Raw genomic sequence first — 20,716 nt, forward strand, 5'->3', positions numbered from 1 at the left:
TTCCAGGGAGAACAAGGAACAGTGCTGAAAAATAAATGGCCCAAAATTATGATGCAGCATAAGTGAGGCATGCAAGTGTCTCTGGTTCATCCCCACTGCCAGCAGTCCCATGATTCCTTATCATTTTTTCTCTCAACTAGATGATACTGTCTCCAGTATTTTGCTTATGTAAATATTGAGAGTATTTCTTTTCACCAAGGTTTATTGTCTGCCAGATATTCCTCGAACCATGTTCCCAAGTCTTGTCCTGTCAGCAAGTAGAAGTGGAACCCCTCTCAGCAGATGATTGGGAGATACTGGTAATAAAAGACTTAAATTGTTTAATTCTCCTAGTGATTTTAAAACATTCTGATGTCCTTCATTCCCATTTCCCCCCTTTTTCAAACTAAAGTTTACTGTATATAAGAATTTTCTATTCTATTTCTATCCTTGAACCATATGTCCAGTTTTGTGTATGAACTTCATGTAACACAGACAAGGCCTAATATTAAATAGTTTTTAACACTCTGCAAAATTATTGTAGGAGCTACATGCTTTCTCACTTGAAAGTCATCTTCTTGATCAAATTCGAATAGTGTTTCCCAAAGCTATCTTCCCAGTGTGGGTTGAACAACACACATGTATTTATATCCAAATTGGTAAGTGATCGTGCAAGTTTTTCTACAGCATTAGAGGAATAATTGTAAAGTGGCATTTTTTGTTAATATTTTCCCCTTTAATTCCAGTTACCTTAAAACCAGCTGCTCTTTATGGGAGACTTGAAGCTCGCACCGAGCTTTTCATACGCCCTAAAATGCGTCAGCATGAAGAAAGTTCCACCGTGCTGTCTTCTGCAAAACATGACTTTTTACAAGACAATGTTCCTAAAACCAAATCAGATCGGAGAGAAACAACTAAGGAACTGCGTGCCAAAGAAACTAATTTAAATATGGGAGTCCAAGAGCATACGCCAGACACAAAAGTGTCATTAAGTGTAAATGTCCTGCCAAACATATGGAATTTAATTGGGAACATTTTCTCTTACACGTCTGACAAGAAACAGGGAGCTTCTTGTGGTACTGGTGAACTGAATACAGTCAAAGATGCCCTGTTAAACTTGATTCACATGGATTCTATTTTCAGAGTATGTCAGACTCAGCCCCCCAGCGTGCAAAGTACATTGGCAACGTGTACATTCCCGAAGTATGATACCATTCATGTATTTCCATGGAATCTAGATTTCCCTGCTTTTGAAGCCAATATTAAAGTATCTTATGGGAAGATTAATAAACTACTCTCTCCAAGACAGCAACATCAAGAGTCAAAGCAGAATCTAATGTCAAAGAAAGAAAAGCAGATGATCAGTGTAGAAGACCCAAAGCAATCCAGCCCTAGTAGAAGTCAAGAATCCAACAAGAACACTGTTGTGCAGATAATATGGAATAGATTTGAGGATCTAAAGAATGGCATACTAAGCAATAATAATGTGGAGAAACTACATGTTGGAAGAGTTTGGGTTAGTCCAAATTCAGGAGCCTGCGGGAGAATATTTGCATCAGTGTCTTAAAAGATTTTAAGTCAAATGAGCCTGGTGTTTGTTCTTCTCCTTTCTCTCTCCCCTCCCCCCCCCCGATTTTCTTTCTTTCTTTCTTTCTCTCAGTCTCTCTCCCTGGTTGGTTGGTTGGTTGGTTCATTCATTCTTTCTCTGTGGGCCTCTGCTAGGGGAAAGACACTTTAGGGAGGGTGGGTTGACTAGCAAAGGAAGAATTTACCTTTTATGAAATCATGGTTTTGTGACTCGCCACATCCATCATCCCAGCCATTTGGTAAATGAGCACGCTTTCAAGGTAGCCATCTTGTGATGGCACCCATGGCACTGTTGCAAAATTAGCAACTGTGTCCGTGAGCACCAGAAACTGGTGTCCCCTGCCCATTGATTTCAGTAGTTTAGGGAGCGATCCTATGGCTGCTAGTCAGCGGCTAGACGGCCATAGGATATCTGGTTTTCCGGGAACCAAACTCGGAGCCTGCACTCCAAGGTCGGTTCCTGGAGAACTGATTCCCCCCCCCCATGCTCCGCACTTGCAAGAGGAACACGGAGCGGGAAAAATGGGACGTTCCGGGGCAGGGAGGGCGGAAAAGCCTGTACAACACATCGTCATACGACAGCCTCCTTCCCCGCTCTGCCCTCCCACAGCTAGACAGCCACAGACAGCTGTCTAGTCGAAAATGCAGGGTGGCTGAAGCCCAGAGGGGACGATCCCGTCCATGCTTCTCCTGCCCTGCATTGGATAGGCGGTCGCCTCCGAGTTCGGAGGCTGCCACCTATGTGCTTAGGATTGTGCCCTTAATTAGAAAAAAAGTGAGGTTGGGATCACAGTGATAGGCTGCAATCTCTAAGCCACAAAAATTGTTTTACGGTGCAATCCTATGCATGTTTAGAGAGAAAGAGGTCTTACAGTGCTGGCTGGGGAATGCTGGGAGCTGTAGGACTTTTTTCTCTCTAAACATGCATAGGATTGAGCTATTAGAATAGTTCCATTGATACCAGTAGGGACTATTTTCCAAACCAGATTTAGAATATATAGTTGTGAACCATTTCTATTTTTTAAAAAATACTTAACTAATTTGTCTTATTTATTGGAAATGTTTATGTCCCCTGCTAACTGAAGTTCTTGAGGTGGCTTAAAATATATTTAAAATACAATAAAACAGGCAATGAGGATGTTATGAGTCATCACTGGGTGAGGACTCTTCACTCAGACCTCCAGTGATGTTTCCTGCAACTTCTGGCAGCAAGTGTGCGTGGAGAGTTGCATTGGTGTCTTAATGTTGTTCAGTCGTTCAGTCGTGTCCGACTCTTCGTGACCCCATGGACCATAGCACGCCAGGCCTTCCTGTCCTGCGCTCTCTCCCAGAGCGTGCTCAAGTTCATATTCATTGCATCGGGGATGCTATCTAGCCATCTCATCCTCTGCCGTCCCCTTCTCCTTTTGCCTTCAGTCTTTCCCAGCATCAGGGTCTTTTCCAGGGAGTTTTCTCTTCGCATTAGGTGGCCAAAATATTGGAGCTTCAACTTCATTATCTGTCCTTCCAATGAGCAGTCAGGGTTGATTTCCTTTAGGATGGACTGATTTGACCTCCTTGCAGTCCAGGGGACTCGTAAGAGTCTTCTCCAGCACCACAGTTCAAAAGCATCAATTCTTCGGTGCTCAGCCTTCCTTATAGTCCAGCTCTCACAGCCATACATTACTACTGGGAAAAACATAGCTTTGATTAGACGGACCTTTGTCGGCAAGGTGATGTCTCTGCTTCTTACTATGCTGTCTAGGTTGGCCATAGCTTTCCTCCCCAGGAGCAAGCGTCTTTTAATTTCATGGCTACAGTCACCGTCTGCGGTGATCTTGGAGCGCAAGAAAGTAAAATCTGTCACTGCTTCCAATTCTTCCCCTTCTATATGCCAGGAAGTGATGGGGCCAGATGCCATGATCTGAGTTTTTTTAATGTTGAGTTTCAAACCAGCTTTTGCACTCTCCTCTTTCACCCTCAACAAGAGGCTCTTGAGATCCTCTTCGCTTTCTGCCATTAGGGTGGTATCATCTGCATATCGGAGGTTGTTGATAATTCTCCCAGCAATCTTAATTCCGACCTCTGATTCATCCAACCCGGCATTTCTCATGATGTACTCTGCATATAAGTTAAATAAGCAGGGTGCCAATATGCAGCCTTGTCGTACTCCTTTCCCAATTTTGAACCAGTCGGTTGTTCCATGTCTGGTTCTTACTGTTGCTTCTTGACCCTCGTACAAGTTTCTCCGGAGACAGGTAAGGTGGTCTGGTACTCCCATCACTTTAAGAATTTGCCACAGTTTGTTGTGATCCACACAATCAAAGGCTTTAGCGTAGTCAATGAAGCAGAAATAGACGTTTTTCTGGAATTCTCTTGCTTTCTCCATGATGCAGCGAATGTTGGCGATTTGATCTCTAGTTCCTCTGCCTCTTCTAAACCCAGCTTGTACTTCCGGTAGTTCTCGGTTCGCATACTGCTGAAGCCTAGCTTGTAGGACTTTGAGCATCACCTTGTTGGCATGTGAAATGAGCGCAATTGTGCGGTAGTTTGAACACTCTTTGGCGTTGCCCTTCTTTGGAATTGGAATGTAAACTGACCTTTTCCAGTCTTGTGGCCACTGTTGAGTGTTCCAGATTTGTTGACATATTGAATGCAGCACTTTAACAGCATCATCTTGTAGGATTTTAAATAGCTCGGCTGGAAGACTGTCATCTCCGCTAGCTTTGTTGTTACTAATGCTTCCTAAGGCCCACTTGACTTCACTCTCTAGGATGTCCGGCTCAAGTTCAGTGACCGCACTATCATGGCTATCAGGGACATTCAGATCTTTCCTGTATAGTTCTTCTGTGTATTCTTGCCACCTCTTCTTAATCTCATCTGCTTCTGTTAGGTCCCTGCCTTCTTTGTCCTTTATCATGCCCGTCTTTGCACAAAACGTTCCCTTGAGATCTCCAATTTTCTTGAAGAGATCTCTAGTCTTTCCCATTCTGTTGTTTTCCTCGATTTCTTTGCATTGTTCATTTCAGAAGGCCTTCTTGTCTCTCCTTGCTATTCTCTGGAACTCTGCATTCAGTTGGGTATATCTTCCCCTTTCTCCCTTGCTTTTCGCTTCCCTTCTTTCGTGAGCTACTTGTAAAGCCTCATCAGACAGCCACTTTGCTTTCTTGCATTTCTTTTTCTTTGGGATGGATTTCGTTGCTGCCTCCTGAACAATGTTACGGACCTCCGTCCATAGTTCCTCAGGCACTCTGTCTATCAGGTCTAATCCCTGAAATCTATTCCTCACCTCCACTGTATATTAATCAGGGATATGATTTAGGTCATACCTGAACGGTTTAGTGGTTTTCCCGACGTTCTTCAATTTCAGCCGAAATTTTGCAAGAAGCAGCTCATGATCTGAGCCACAGTCAGCTCCAGGTCTTGTTTTTACTGACTGTATGGAGCTTCTCCATCTTTGGCTGCAAAGGACATAATCAATCTGATTTCGATATTGACCATCTGGTGACGTCCATGTGTAGAGTCGCCTCTTGTGCTGCTGGAAAAGAGTGTTTGCTATGATCAGCATGTTCTCTTGGCAAAACTCTATTAGCCTTTGTCCTGCTTCATTTTGTACACCAAGGCCATGCCTGCCTGTTATCCCGGTGATTTCTTGACTTCCTACTTTAGCATTCCAATCCCCTATGATGAAGAGGACATCTTTTTTTGGTGTTAGTTCTAGAAGGTGTTGTAGGTCTTCATAGAACCCATCAACCTCAGCTTCTTCGGCCTCAGTGGTTGAGGCATAGACTTGAATTACTGTGATGTTGAATGGTTTGTCTTGGATTCGTACTGAGATCATTCTATCATTTTTAAGATTGTACCCCAGTACTGCTTTTCCCACCCTTTTGTTGACTATGAGTGCTACTCCATTTCTTCTAAGGGATTCTTGCCCACAGTAGTAGATATGATGGTCACCTGAATTAAATTCGCCCATGCCTGTCCATTTTAGTTCGCTGATTCCCAAGATGTCGATGTTCAATCTTGCCATCTCATGTTTGACCACCTCCAGCTTACCTTGATTCATTGATCTGACATTCCAGGTTCCTAAACAATATTGTTCTTTACAGCATCGGATTTTCTTTTCACCACCAGACACATCCACAGCTGAGTGTCCTTTCGGGTTTGGCCCAGCCGCTTCACTCTTTCTGGCGCTACTTGGAAATACCCTCTGGTCTTCCCCAGTAGCATATTGGACACCTTCCGACCTGAGGGGCTCATCTTCCGGCGTCATCTCTTTTAGCCTTGTGATACGTTCCATGGGGCTTTCTTGGCAAGAATACTGGAGTGGGTTGCCATTTCCTTCTCCAGTGGACCACATTTTGTCAGAACTCTCTGCCATGACCTGTCCGTCTTGGGTGGCCCTGCACGGCATAGCTTATGGCTTCACTGAGTTACGCAAGCCCCTTCGCCACAACAAGGCAGTGATCCATGAAGGGGGTGTCTTAATAGAGGTTAATAAATATAGTCCTGATCAACTGAAGGGATGACTTTTTTTTCCCCAGAAAGCTGTTAACATTTCAAATCTATTTGGAGTCCTCATATACATTTGAAAAAAAACAAGATATTCTTAAATTACATAAACATCAAATGGAGAACTGGTGGGGATACGTCAGTGGAATGTGAAGGTTTTTGTAGAATATTCTTAAGCATTTATTCTTTGATGTTTATTGTTTTTCATTAACTGTATTTCAGATACCTGAAGAATTGAGAAAGAGACTACATATAGAAGTACATGCAGCTGTCAAAATCACATCAATAAATTCAGAACCTAAAATTCCAACGTCTCTTAGACTGCATCCCAAAAGGACTTTAGTGAGTTTGTGTTCTTGGTCTTATGATTTGTTAAGCTGTTTCCAGTGTCCTGTCTTTTCTACAGTTTGGGAACGTAATATTTCTTTAAGCCTTTTTTAACATAATGTATTCCAGAATCTTAATTCTTAAATTTCCAGGGCTGTATCCAATGTTAGTCCTGCTTAGAGTAGACCCATTGAAATGAATGGCATTTAAGTTAGATTTAAGATAGGATTCAACTCCACCTTTCTTCCTGCTGCAGCTGGTTCTGCTCTGACACAAGCGGGTGACAAGGGAATGTCACCCAATTAATTGGTTTCCATGCTAGGCAAAGAGGAGGCAAGGCCAATCAGCAGCACAAGGACCAGACTGGATACATTGGCGAGGCATGGCTGGGGTTCCCCATCTGGCCCAGAAAAAGCTGACTGTTCCCCATCCAGTTCAGATAAGGCTGGCGGTTCCCCATCGCTGTTGTAGGGGCTTTCTGTGCTACACCATTCATTCTTTTCGAACTTATAAACAAAGCTTTAAATCCTTATTTCACTTCCTGCTATGATAATGTAATATCAAGGAAGTACAAACAAACTCTAAAAGAATAAAATTACCCATACTTCTGAAAGACCTACTGGGGCTGTTCACATTTGCTAACCCACAGTGGTTGAGTGTGGGTTGTTTTGAACCATGGGTTGTTATGAACAGCGTGTTGCCTGAATGCAGCCAGGATGGCTTGTAACCATGCAGTGTGGCTTAGTTTCTCGAACAAACCACCTTGAGAACCCATGCTTGGTTGTTGGGTTGTTCAGGGTGGTTAACAAGCCACACTGCATGGTTAACAAGCTACCTTGGCTGCATTCAGACAACACAATAACTGACCTGTGGAAAACGTGCTGCATTCAGACAACATGCTAACCCGTGGTTCAGCAAACAACCTATGGTTCAAAACAACCCACAGTCAACCACTGAGTCTGAGTTGTAGTGAGGTTAGAATATAAGATAGTGAGGGTATTCACACAACACTGAGCGTGTTATGTGAATACCCTCACTATCTTATATTGCCTCTTCAAAAGAAACAGCTGAAGGAAAACACCACTTCCTAATTTGCAGAGACATCTACAGGTAGTTTCAGGGATCTCTTACCATTGCTTTTCCTTCTGAACAGAAACATCGATATTTGTAGAGCAATGGTCATGAATAGAAAATCCCCAACTCAGGCCCTTCCTAACTCTGCAAGCTGTATCTCTAGGTTTGTAGTTCGCCTCTTTGAAAAACTGACAGGAATATTTGAAAGAAGTTCCTGGTAAATTAGGAAGTAACAGGAAGCAGATTGGTAGAGAGCTGAATAGCTGTTGTCACTAGCTGCTAATGGAAACACTTTAGAGGAGGAATAATACTGCTGGTGAATTAAAGTAGACATTGTGTATGTAAGGGCTTGAGCCCTATCAAAAAAATTTTTTCGAGCTACAACACAGATTTTTCTTCGCAAATAATAAAGAGGAAAGTCATATTTTGGAAAGTGTGGGAACACTGGTAAATCCTCAGATAATGAATTTTCCTAGTTCTTAGCATTTCTGTCCCATGGATACATAAATGAACAAACGTTACTTGTGTAAAAGGATTTTTATTAGGAAGATTTTCTGAACTAACAGTCTTCCTCATCCCTTCTTTCTAGAATAAAGATATAAGTGAAGATGACATTAAAAATGCCTTTAATTTGTGGCTAGAGGATTACATCAAGTTTCCCTTGATAATAGCAGACACAGGTTATATACAGTTAGCTCTTAAAGATGGTAAGCAAAACTGTGCCCTTAGCTGTGATTGTGATTATACTGCTTCTCTGTTATGAAGTTACCTGTGATTTTTTTTAAGTTCACTAATTAAAGAGTTTTTAGTTGATTATCATTGGCCTATCAGTCAGTCAATTAATTATTAATCTATTGCATTTAAATCAATGTGCCTGTTACCAAGGCCTTTAGTTTGATGCCTTTTGAGCAGGAGATAATTTATAGTGTAATTAGCAAAAGTTATGTGGGGATCCACAGCCTCCTGCGGCTGTGGGTAGTGTGGCCCCACCCGCTGTTCCTCTGCTGGGCTCTGTGAAAAGAGCACCGAAAGGAGGACTGAATGAAGGATGCTTCCATCAGCAGTAAGCAGGAAAATCTCTGATCAGCTATCAAAGATAAGAGTGATTTAAGGCACAATCCTATGCATCGTATGGCTGGGGCATGCTAGGAGTTGTAGGACTTCTTTCTGTCTAAACACATATAGGAATGCACCCTTAAAGACATTTAAAGTTAAATAACCTGCTAAAGTTTAAATAGCTTTAAATTTTAGAATTGAGCTCTGCTTTGCATGCATAAATGCTGTTGCATTGGGGCTTCTAAGTAGACATGCATGGAACTGAGCTGTACTTTGTGTGCTTCGTGTGAAAATGTCAAAATTGGTAAGAATTACACTTGTATGTGTGTGTGCGCGCATGTGTGTGCACATGCATTTGTGGCCTCTCCCCCCCCCCCCCAAGTATACCACAGATGCAGACCTTTGGGCCAAAAAGGTTGTGAACCTCTGTGGTAGAGGGAAGGGACAGTCTTCAATATTTTATTCTATTAATACATCAGATTTGAAATAGCCCCAATAAATCAAAAACCTTACCCTCAGCTCTGTCCATAAAATTGGTTGTTGCCAGTTAATCTATTAAAGTGTGATAAAAGCTTTTGGCTCCCAATTATATACACCCTGTTACATTTGCCAGTTTTTTTGTAACATCTAGATTTCATTGGTATATAATACAGAATTTACAAAGACTTAATATATGCAATGTTCTCATTTTGTATCACAAGCAAAATGATTTTGTGTCTTTTGTGTTTTGAAAGGCATGGAGGACTTTGCCCTCAGTGTAATCACTTCTGAAACTGAAGAGGAGAAAACAAAAAATACTTTCATCTTGAGTCCTAGCTTGCTACAGAAGGCAAATATACAAGTAAATATCACTTATTTCAGGTATCCAAAAGCTAAAATTATATAATACAGTTCAGGGTAGAACTTCTTATTTGTTTTTCTCACTTGTGTCTTCATGGCATGAAGCACTGAAGAAAAATTCTAATGATCAGCTGTACTTAAATTCTATCACAACATTAAATGTCTGAATCTTTTAGAGTATTGGAAAGGAATTCTGGAGCGACTTTGTCCCATTTCAAAACAAGCTTGTAGTATTCCCATACATTTAAAAAAAAAAATGCTTATTTTTTAATTTTCAGTTTTGTATATTTTTAGTGACAGCTTTAACCTTCATTATGGAAGTGAAGGGGTGAAAACTGTAGGGCCTGGAGAGGATTGAAATGCAAGGAAATGTGGAAATCATGCAGTATTTTAAATGTGGGGTTGTAGTTTATTTGTCTGTCTTACTATTTAAGGCTGAAATCTTATACTCGCTTACCTGGGTCTAAGTCCCATTGAACTCAGTGGGATTTACCTTTGAGTAGACATGTATAGAACTGTACTGTAAGTGTACCTACATATCTAGCCAATGGGCAAACCCATTACAAGCCTATGCTTCTTGAGATGCAAGTTTCTCCCATGTGATTTCTAATAATTTGAATCTAGTCTGTTGTTAAATTTAATATGTGATAACAGTCCTATTTTTACTATAGTATATGGTCAGTATTTCTCCCTCCTTCCCCAGCATACTCTTATCAGTGCAGTCCTATGCATGTCTGCTCCAAAGTAATTCTCATTTAATTTAATAGGAGTTACTTCCAGGTAGGTGGGTATAGGATTGCAGCCTAAAAAGATCTCCTTTTATTACGTTCTCCATTTCTAAATAGTGCTTCTCCTCTTTTGTGCAGGTTCTGGTATATCCAGTGAGCTCAATAGCCAATGGTGGTAATACACAGTCTTCTTGTGACCAGCTTCTTCCATGGTTGAGTCTGAAATGTTTAGGGTGAGACATTTTGATACTATCACAAATTAGAAGAAACAATCAACAATAAAAAACTATGAAAAATTAAGGGAGCAATCCTATGGGGGTAGGCATCTGCCTCTGAACTTAGAGGCGACGGCCTATCCAATGCAGGGAGGGCAGTGTGCGGAAGGGATCTTCACCTCTGTGCTCTGGCCACCTTGCATTTGCAACTAGACGGACGATTTCGGCTGTCTAGCTGCAGCACTTAAGAGCGGGGGCGGGGGCACGGCCAGACGACGCATAGGAAGTGTCATACCAGCTCTTCCAAGGTTCTGTCCCTACCCAACCCCAGGAATGCCCCCTTTCCTCCCGCTTCATGTTACTCTTACAAGCGTGGAGCGCAGGACAATCCACGCTGCTTATGAGGGGACGGGGGCGGGGAGGCAGTTTTCTGGGAACCGACCTTGGAAACCTGGAGCTAGCGCTGCAAGGGCCTGCAGCAAGAAGTGCACTAAGGTGCAGTATCATTTCTTTACACTTCTGGAGAATATACTTATGACAAACATTCTGCGCTTTTACAGTTGCCCCAACTGTGGGTTTGAAGGTATCATAGCAATGGGCAGAATTAGGCTCATAGGTTGCATTTCCATAAATAAGTCATTTTGGACCATTTCAAGATAGAAAGTATTCTCAAAGTGCCAACCTCTTATATTATTTCATTTCATTAGGGTGAGAGGGAGCTTTGTTCTCAATTTTGTTAAAATTTCCTTTGCAGAGGAGTGGATAACCTAGGATTATCCTGTTTCAAACATACATCTCACAGCCTCTTGGGACGACCACTGTCTTTAAAGCTAGCTCCCATATCTGCAGGACTTCGCAGTGGAGGTATCCTGATTACTGGAGGAAAGGTATATGTTTTACATTTCTTTGTTTTAGCAACCAAGACATTAGTCTGTGTTATCTGTCAGACAGTTATGAATTTGTTTCTAATTAGCGCCACTGAAAAATGCAAAATGTTAATAAGACCTGGACTATCTATCTATCTATACACACACACACACACACACATATATGTTGGTATAAAGTGGCACAACAGCAAAGCGACAAAGAGGCTCTGGATCCATTGTGGATGCAGTCAGTCTTAAGGTAAAATGTATAAGAAAGATAAAAAGACGAACAACAGTGCATTCAAAAAATATATTTAAGCTAAACGTTTTGCCTTCCACCCCGATCAGTAGCTGTGTTGTTACTGCAGAATATTTAATACAGTAAAGTGATTGCATTGATGATGTATAGATTTGCCTTACATGCTCATATAGAATAAAAAAAAATTCTTGTTCCTCTGTATGATAGCCTTCTATATGTGGCAAGTAACTATCAGGGTAGGTGGAAATAAATTAAAACTATCAAGCCTTTGTCTGGTACCATGAAACTGCTAGTAAGTTGCGGGAGAGGGGGCGGGCAGCGGGGGTAACTGCAGCTAAGAAACAGAACTTGTGGGGTACTGAGCAAAGTAAAACCTGCCATTGCTTGGCAAAAGTGAGTTGCATAGTTGTAATTCATTTAATGAGATTATGCAAAACTAAGTCTTGATGGATTTTATCCTATGAATATTTCATTAAGAAAAGTCCAAATTAACTAACTAGGGTAGTATTACTTTTCATACTAGGTATTATTTTAGAAGGTTTTGGTCCCAATTTATTTTACAGGGAAGTGGCAAATCAACTTTAGCAAAGGCTATCTGCAAAGACGCATTTGATAGATTGGATGCCCATGTGGAAGTAGTTGACTGTAAAGCATTAAGAGGTATGGGTACAATTGTGTCCTCTTTGTAGTACTTTCAGTATACAGAGTTGTTTAGTATTCATTGAGCATTTGTTTCTCCCAGCAGTTCTTAAGAGTTGGGTTATAATGAGAGAATGTCTTGACCAAGGCCACCCAGTAAGCTACATGATTTGTATAGAGGTTTGAATTTGGTCTCATGTCCAAATCTTGTATCTCACCCCACTGGTTTAATCTTCATATCTTAGACCAGACTTGGGCAACCTACAGCTCTCAGCCTAATTTCATGCAGCCCTTGGCCTAATATTCAAAGCCCTCTGCAAGCAATTAGTTCAGACCTTTGGCAAGAGTGATCTATCCCTTCTCCAACAGCCTGCTCATTGAGGAGGAAGAAAAGAGAGAGAAAGAGAATAGAGAGAGAAGGGGGTGGCAGAAAAAGAGAGAGAAAAGAGAGTGGCCCACCAACCTTTGGCTTTGCCCACCACAAGCATGCAACCCCAACAGATTATTCCCAACAGAATGTGGCCCTCAACAGAAAAAAGGTTGTCCACCCCTATCTTAAGCTGTCCTAAGGATGGTCTATAAAGACTTCCTGCTTTAAGCAAAATGTGTAATAATGTAAAAACTAGAGTCCACCAATAATCTTGCAAAGTCATGGATTACATTGGAAGGTACTACATTTTCCTTCTGTGTCTTGCTACTCACTGTATATTTGTGTTTCAGGAAAAAGATTAGAGAACATACAGAAAAAACTTGAAGAAGCTTTTCTAGAGGCAGGATGGAGACAACCATCTCTTGTTCTTTTAGATGATCTTGATCACATAGTTGGAGTTCCCCTTGCTCCAGAGCATGAGAACAGTCCTGAAGCAGTCCAGAGCACCCGCCTTGCTCATGGTAATGGCTTGCTACCTAGGTGTTGCTGAGTTGTTGTTTTTAACTGTACTGATAAGAATGAAATACAAGAATATTCTGTTTCTGGAAAATGTAACAAAAATTGATGTAGTTGTGATTTTATGTGATAATGCCTAGAAGTTGAACTGCTTTATTTTTCTGGTTCTAGTTTTGAAAGATATGATAAAGGAAGTTATTTCCATGCACAGTTTGATTGCACTGATTGCCACAAGCCTATCTGAACAGTCGTTACATTCTTCTATTGTTTCTGCCCGAGGAATTCACATATTTCAATGTTTCCAACATATCCAGGTTCCAAATCAGGTAAAAGCAATAAACTATAATTTAGTCAAAGTGGCTTCCATTAGAAGTTACTTAAAATCATGGGATCTAATTCCAAGTAATTTTGTTTAAGATCTGGGTGTAAAATATTGTGTTGAATATCCAAATGTTGTGTTGAATATTCAAATCTGCATTTTATCGTCTTTAGAATTAATCCCTTTTCATTACTTTGAAATATGGTCTAGCTTTTTCTTAGTATTCAGTTCTTTGTCACTGCACTGCAGATAAGGTTGCTGTACATTTTTCTTTTCAGGGACAAAGATGTGAAATGCTTCATTCCATAATAAAAAATAAACTTGACTCCAGTTTAGACAGGTTGTGTTATCTTGATCTCCACCTAATTGCAAAGGAAACAGAAGGATTTGTGGCTAGGGATTTGACAATGTTAGTTGATCGTGCTATACACTCATGTGTTTCTAGCAAGGGAACGTGTAAAAAAGAAGGTATGTACTATAATCACTTTATTCCATAATGTTCCTTCTACCTCAGGGATGCAGAACCTCAGGCCTGGGGGGCAAATCTGGCCCTCTGTGGTTTCCCTGATGGCTATGCCCCCTTTACCCACAACCACCAATTGTTTGGTGGTTTTTCCAACCTTTGTGCAGTGTTCTCTGCATTCTAAAAAGTTGAAATTCCTCTCCTAAGACTTAGTTATTTGTAGTAAGAGCTTTAAACTGAAATATGCTGGTATATTTGGTATTTTTAGCCCACCCCTTTTTCCTTTAGGCTGAAAGAGGTTCTGCACCTCCTAATATGTAATTTTTTAAAGTTACATAGTAAACCAAAAAGAGGAAAATACGTGCATCTTTTTGTACTCCAAAACCATGAAATAATTAGGAGGCTGGATTAAGAAGAGTGCCCATTTCATAAGATCATATTGCCATGGAAATAGAAGGCACAGTAATAATCCTAGGATTAAGTAACAGTGTGTTGCTGATAACCATGATTAATTGGACTATCATCTGATCCCATTGCTGCATAAAGAGGTCTGCTGCTGCATCAGTATATGCACCAAGGCAAGCTAGTTTATGTCTTGTGGTCTGGTGTTGGCTGAGAGTAGTCCCTTTGTTTCATGCACGTCTCAGCTACCATTCTTCTTTTGTCCTCTTCTTTTGTGACCTGGGACTATTCAGATGTCAGAAGGGAGTGGTGTGTCAGTGCTTAGACCCTAGGGCAGATGGGTATTTTGGAGGCAGGAAAGCCAAAAACAGGCTGCAGGCAGATAAGCTAAAAACAGGCTGCAGGCAGATAAGCTGGAGTTGGGCTGGCATCTAATACACAGGGAGAACCGGATGGTTTCATTCAGCAATGAGTTGTCCATACTTGGGAAATCAGCAGGCCTGAGAGCCTTTATACTTGCTGATAGCACTGGATTGGCCCTCCTGTATCACCTGACTTCCTAGGTCAGTAGTATTATGGGCTGTTACGTGAATGTTCAGACTGGAATTTCCTGCAGTTCCACCCAGCATCTATGGTGGCACAGGTAGCAGGGAACTGCTTTCTAGGGCATGTGTCAGCCAATTGCACAGTTCATGTATGTCATATGATTCCTGTTTCTTACGTTCAGCTATGAACAAAGGAGGGCAGAGCAGCTGTTTGTGCTTTGCAGCTGGCACTTGCTGGTGCCTCTAGTTGAATGATCAATGTTTTACGGCTGGAACTTCGTTGCAATTAATGCAATTGAGATGGGTTCATTGTTCCTGTCAACATTTTGTAGTTAGTATCAACTCACAGTAACAATGCCTTCTATCGCCCACCATCAGACTAACACAGGTATTACGTTCCTTCACCGAAAGAACATTCTGGATGCCGTCCTAACGTTGCTCTTACAATTATGGCTGTTTTTTTGCCTTGCACATGGGTCATGGGATGAGGCCATTAGATTTTCAGTTGGCCTTCGTTGGGCTAACAGATTTACTTTATGAGGTATTGAGGAACCTTTTGTGTATAGTATAATGTAATATTCCACTGTAAAAGGTCATAAAGTGAATGTTTTTATCCATTTTAGCAGATTTGATTCTGTCAACGTTAGACTTCCAAAAAGCTTTACAAGGTTTCACTCCGACATCCTTGAAAAATATTAACCTCCATAAACCTCATGACTTTGGCTGGGATATCATTGGTGGCCTTAAGGAGATACAGCAAGTACTTATAGATACTATCCAGTTACCTGCAAAGGTACTTTTGTTTCTTTGTCTAGAAAAAAATAATTTTCTTAATGCTGAGTTTGCCATATAATTGTAAGAGCATAGATCTTTGATTGACAGCAATTCTGGCTTGAAGGATAACAGCTTAGATTAAAATGGGCATATATGCGTCTGTGCTAGAGTCTTTTCATTCAGCTGTACTTGGGTTTGCAAGAGCTTGAAGGAAAAGAAAACAGCAACAGCAGTTAAAGTACATAAATTAGATCATCTGTGTGGACTGGACAAAGCTGAGGAAGATGCAGCAACAGAGTATTATTGAGATGGAAGGGTTTGCAAGGAAGTTTGGGTTGTTTATCTGAGATCATCAAGCATCTATCTATGCACTGTGTGGAAGGAGGATCATATTCACCCTCTCTGTATCCAGGCTACCTTGTGTCAGGAGCAATGAAAATATTAAGTCTGTTTGTACACCAGATCCACACAATCTTTAACTCCAATTTTAAGGGATAAGCATTGCAGATATTGGACTCTGTCACATAGATCTTATTCCCTGTTACATCCATTTTGTCAATGTGAGTGAGGCAGGTGCACCCAGGGCAGTTGGGAGTAGCCACCATATTGTTTAAAGTATATGTGAACAGGACAACAGAATTAAAACAGTGTGTCTTGTAGGCTTTGTCTATATAAATAATGGGATATGTGGCTCTTTGTTCATTATTAGAATATATCATAATGCATTTATCCAAGCAGGCTAAACTGAAGCCTGCAAATGCAGAACATCACCCGTTACCAGAGGAAGATACAACACTTACAGAAGTATTAGTCTGTATATGCATGAGTTACATCTCAAAGGAAACATAGTCTTAAGAGATATTATGGGTTCTTATTAAAGGAGAAGTAGATATAAGGGATTGGTTGCACTACACATGTGAATATTTGCCAGAATTGATATTTTGGAGCATATTATATTCATTATGGTGGTATATTGATAATAATGGGGACAGCAAACCACTACTCAAATGGTTGTCATCAAGAGATACAATTTCTGATACCTTTGTTTATTTTCAGTACCCAGAATTATTTGCAAACCTGCCCATACGACAGAGAACAGGAATATTGCTGTATGGGGCTCCAGGAACAGGAAAAACTTTATTAGCAGGCGTAGTTGCTCAAGAGAGTAGAATGAACTTTATCAGCATCAAGGTAACACATTGAGCTTTTTCAGAGTTTGTTGTATCTGAAAATACTAAGATGTTTTACATAGGTCACGATCCAATAAGAAGATGAAATGTATATGCTATAGCTTCTCTTTCAGAAGCTTCATGCCAGACACCTTAATTGTTTTTCTTTTAATCTGAATAAGTTTGATGTACATGTGAAACTGGCATGTGAGCTGGTCTTAATAGTACCATAGTACATAGGCAAATGAATAATGTTCACAATTATACATTGCAAATTTACACAGACCTTAACAGCCACCATAGAGAAGTTGTTGAAATATCTTAACTATCATTTATAGGGTTATATCCAGTTCAATCCCCTCAGCTGACAGAAGGCTCTTTGATCCAGTGGAAAGAGAGAGATGATTTTCACTGATTCCCCCCATCCCCCTGCAGCCCCCTCAAAATCTGTTTCAGTGGGTGGGAACAGCATGGGAGTTGGTGTGGGGATTGCAGAAGAAAGGAGGATTTTACAAAAACCACCTTCTGCCCCCTTTCCACTCACAGAAGGCTTCACTGATCAAAGGGCCTTCCATCAGTGGAGGGGAGGGACACAATTGGATATGGCCTTTAGTTTTTACCTTTTATAGAGACTGGGAAATTGTACCTCCATCTACTGTCAGTAAATTAATCGCTTGGGCAAAATAGAATCAGTTTTGTCATGCTGCATAATGGGCTTCAGTTACTTGTTTGTCTTTCTGTGTGTCTGTTTTTCTTCATTCATTAATAAAGATTATTGACATGATTTCAGTAGATCACAAGTTCAGACTACTGGAGAGGTTTATAATACAATCTTCATTATTATAGTAGACTACCTAGAGCCGGTGCATATTTTGCTGTCCTGCACTTTGGAAAATCTGCCCTTGGTTAGGTTTAAAATGGTCTGTTACCACAATAGCACAAATAGTGCCTCATTGGATTATAATATGCCACCCCTTCAATTTTGATTTCTTACACTTAAAAAAAATAAAAATGAAATAAGTGGCTTGGTTTTTTAAGACTACTTTATCTTTCTGTTTTACAGGGACCAGAACTGCTCAGCAAATACATTGGAGCAAGTGAACAAGCAGTTCGAGATGTATTTAACAGGTAGGATTCAGATTTGTGATGTTGCTATTAGATTCTATTTTCGTGATCAGTGCTAAAAATAGTTACTTACTGTGCTGCTAGAGAGTAATGTGAAGAAACAGGACTAGTTGATGAGCTAGGAAATAGCAAGGCTTACTAATATCATGTGTTCAGTCTTGGCAGGGACAATTCATTCCTTCACTCTTTATTATGTTGTATTGCAGAGCACAGGCAGCCAAGCCTTGCATACTTTTCTTTGACGAATTTGATTCTCTTGCTCCTCGGCGAGGTCACGATAACACTGGTGTAACTGACCGAGTTGTTAATCAACTGCTGACGCAATTAGATGGAGTAGAAGGCTTAGAAGGTTAGTTGTTTTCTCTGCCTCTTCCAGGAAAATGTTTAGCAAGCATGTCTTATTAACAGATATTATTACTTTTTCTAAGGAGTTTATGTACTAGCAGCCACTAGTCGCCCTGATTTGATTGACCCTGCCCTGCTGAGGCCCGGTCGCCTGGATAAGTGTCTGTATTGTCCACCTCCTGATCAGGTAAAGAAACAAAGCACTACGCCAAATATAAAAAAGGAAGAGAAGACTCATAAACAAACTGGATCTAACTAATTTCTGTATGAATTCAGTTCAGTTCTATGCTGTTGATGAGTGAGATTATACGGGCATAAAATTGAGTTTGTTATTCCAAATCAGATCCAACTTCAAAATGAAAAAAAAATCAGATTGGTACATAAGTTATTATTATGACTGGGACAATTCTATGTCAAGAAATCCATAATTCTGTGCCAAGAAAATTATGTTATTATGCTAATGTTATGCATTTGCCATTGACTAATGTCTTTGCAAGAATTATTGACCACTTAATTCATCTATTTGTTGTAGTTTGAACTGGATCAATTCTTTGGCTATGTTCAGGGGGAAAAGTTATATTTTAGCATTAAATGAAAACTGAACCAACAGAAGCTGATTGTTGCTTTCTGACATTTCTTCCACTTCAAATTGAAGAATTTCTTTCTCTAAAGGGGATGCAATGACCATATAATCCACTATGCCCACTCATGTGGGACCTAAATATGTAAACCCCACATTGAAATAATTCCTAAAGTTCCCAGTTAAAATAATTAAATGTAGTCTTTTTACTAACTGAATAAATTGTAAACCATATTTTTTCTTTACAGTCCTTTGAGATCTGATTACTCATTCTATCTTCTTTTTCTTCCAAAAATAGCTTTTCAGTATTAATAAAGGTAACTGGATCCTTACCAGTACCAGAATGGTCATTACAGCCTCCCATTAACACAACTTCTGCATTGCGATACCCAATTTGCAGGTTTAGTAAATAATCCCCCAGTTGGTTCCAAAATGAGGAATCATATGATGGGAAACTTTGGGGTGGAATATACACATTAATTTCTAATAGTGATTGACCAGGAAAGCCATAGCAGTATTACTAAGAGGGTCTAAAAAAGTTACTGTAATTCTTAATGCTGTGGCTATCAAAAAGGCTAAGCCTCCTGTTGGTCTGTCACTCTTGACTGGAGCTGCAGCTGGTAGCACATGTACTAAATACCCATTAACAACCATCTCTGTAAGCATCTAAGTTTCTTGCAAAGCAATTATTCCAAATTTCCTTAGAAAATGAAGAAAGGCAGAATCATAAATCTTATTTACGCTACCAGCAATAGTCTACGTGATCAAACATAGTATGTCCTTATCTTGAGCTGCTGTATGTCAGAAAGCCTGACCAGTTATTACACAATCATGATCTCCTTGATATATGGATCTGTTTTCCACAGAGGTCAAAGGTCATAGGTCTTACCTCATTACACTCAGCTTTTTCCCATCTCCCCTTTTCCTTTTCTATTAGGTGAGCCCTTTTCATGAGGTTCCAGTGTTCTTTATTTAACCCAATCCTCAACATTAGAATCAATATGATGAACCTTCTGGCTGGTTGAGGATCTTGTTTTAGCTTCTGTTCTAGAGTTGCCTGTTCCAAACTCTAAAGTAATTTACTTTGTAGCTTGTTTAATCCATTATGTAACCTTGTATTAGCTGGAAATGTTTTAGAGGAATTGAGGAGTCAACTTTATCAGGGAATTGCCATTGCTCAGAGGAACTTTTATCTTTTTGCAATCTAGTTTCTAGTGGTTCTAACACCATACTACCTTCCAAACCCACAGCATGTTTGTCTCTAGGCCTTCGATCAAATTTAACAACTTCTGCTGTCTACTACCATCTCAGATTTCAAGGAGGCAGCCAGATCATTATAACCTAACACTTCAGCTTTCTCCCTTTGCTCATGCATTGCTCAGTAGATATTTTTTGTTTTAACCTCAGTTTTCTAAGTTCTCCAAAAAATCTCTTACATAAAATATTAGAATTAAACATGCCCATTTTCACTAAAAACATCTGAACCTTGTCCATTGTTACTGAAATAGATCACTATTCTCTGTGTACAATGCACACTTGATAATCTATACTTCTGACATTTGGGGGTCTCAGCAAAGTTGACAAATGCTATACAACGTGTACTTTGTTGTGCCAACTTGGCAAGCATCTGCTTGGCAAGGGAAAAACAGTGTGTCCCAAGACATTTGGAATCAATTGTAAGGACAGTTTAGACACTATATTCCCTCTATTGATTCCAAAACTCCAGTTCTCCTTTTGATTTTAGATGGAGATCACATAGTACAGGCAGCTGGCTAGAGTTTAATCTCTGATGTTGAAATTCATCCCATGCCTTTAAAATCTTCACCACATTCTCCAGTTTTAACCATGAACTTTGGACCTCCCTCAATATAACTGGTGTTCAATTACCATTCCAGTCAAGAGACACTGATTACTTAAAACAAGGGTGGGCAGCTTGTGGCCCTCCAGATGTTTTGGCCTACAACCCGCATGATCCCTCACCATTGGCTGTGATGGCTAGGGCTGATGGGGCTGTACCAGTAGCATCAACAGAAACATCACCTTTATA

General features: G+C 40.3%; 1 protein-coding gene across 5 annotated transcripts in view; it reads left to right on the plus strand.

Annotated features, from left to right (window-relative positions):
• Positions 1–20,716, plus strand: part of PEX1 (peroxisomal biogenesis factor 1) — a 39,915-nt gene that overhangs the window by 4,794 nt on the left and 14,405 nt on the right. For 2 of the 5 annotated variants that reach the window (XM_084858847.1, XM_084858851.1), the window contains exons 3-19: positions 216–299; positions 524–638; positions 726–1,495; positions 6,280–6,399; positions 8,048–8,165; positions 9,249–9,355; positions 10,221–10,315; positions 11,052–11,184; positions 11,986–12,082; positions 12,782–12,952; positions 13,119–13,273; positions 13,545–13,734; positions 15,300–15,469; positions 16,507–16,641; positions 17,683–17,747; positions 17,951–18,093; positions 18,173–18,276. In XM_084858847.1, the coding sequence (XP_084714973.1) occupies positions 216–299; positions 524–638; positions 726–1,495; positions 6,280–6,399; positions 8,048–8,165; positions 9,249–9,355; positions 10,221–10,315; positions 11,052–11,184; positions 11,986–12,082; positions 12,782–12,952; positions 13,119–13,273; positions 13,545–13,734; positions 15,300–15,469; positions 16,507–16,641; positions 17,683–17,747; positions 17,951–18,093; positions 18,173–18,276 (2,772 nt within the window). Of the gene's footprint in view, positions 1–199; positions 300–523; positions 639–725; positions 1,496–6,279; positions 6,400–8,047; positions 8,166–9,248; positions 9,356–10,220; positions 10,316–11,051; positions 11,185–11,985; positions 12,083–12,781; positions 12,953–13,118; positions 13,274–13,544; positions 13,735–15,299; positions 15,470–16,506; positions 16,642–17,682; positions 17,748–17,950; positions 18,094–18,172; positions 18,277–20,716 lie in introns of all 5 variants that reach the window. The other 3 variants (XM_084858850.1, XM_084858849.1, XM_084858852.1) reach the window with 3 other exon arrangements.

This window comes from Heloderma suspectum, chromosome 5 (assembly GCF_057233095.1).
Source record: "Heloderma suspectum isolate Gila_16-S chromosome 5, 16-S_ref, whole genome shotgun sequence".
Classification (NCBI taxonomy): Eukaryota; Metazoa; Chordata; class Lepidosauria; order Squamata; family Helodermatidae; genus Heloderma; species Heloderma suspectum.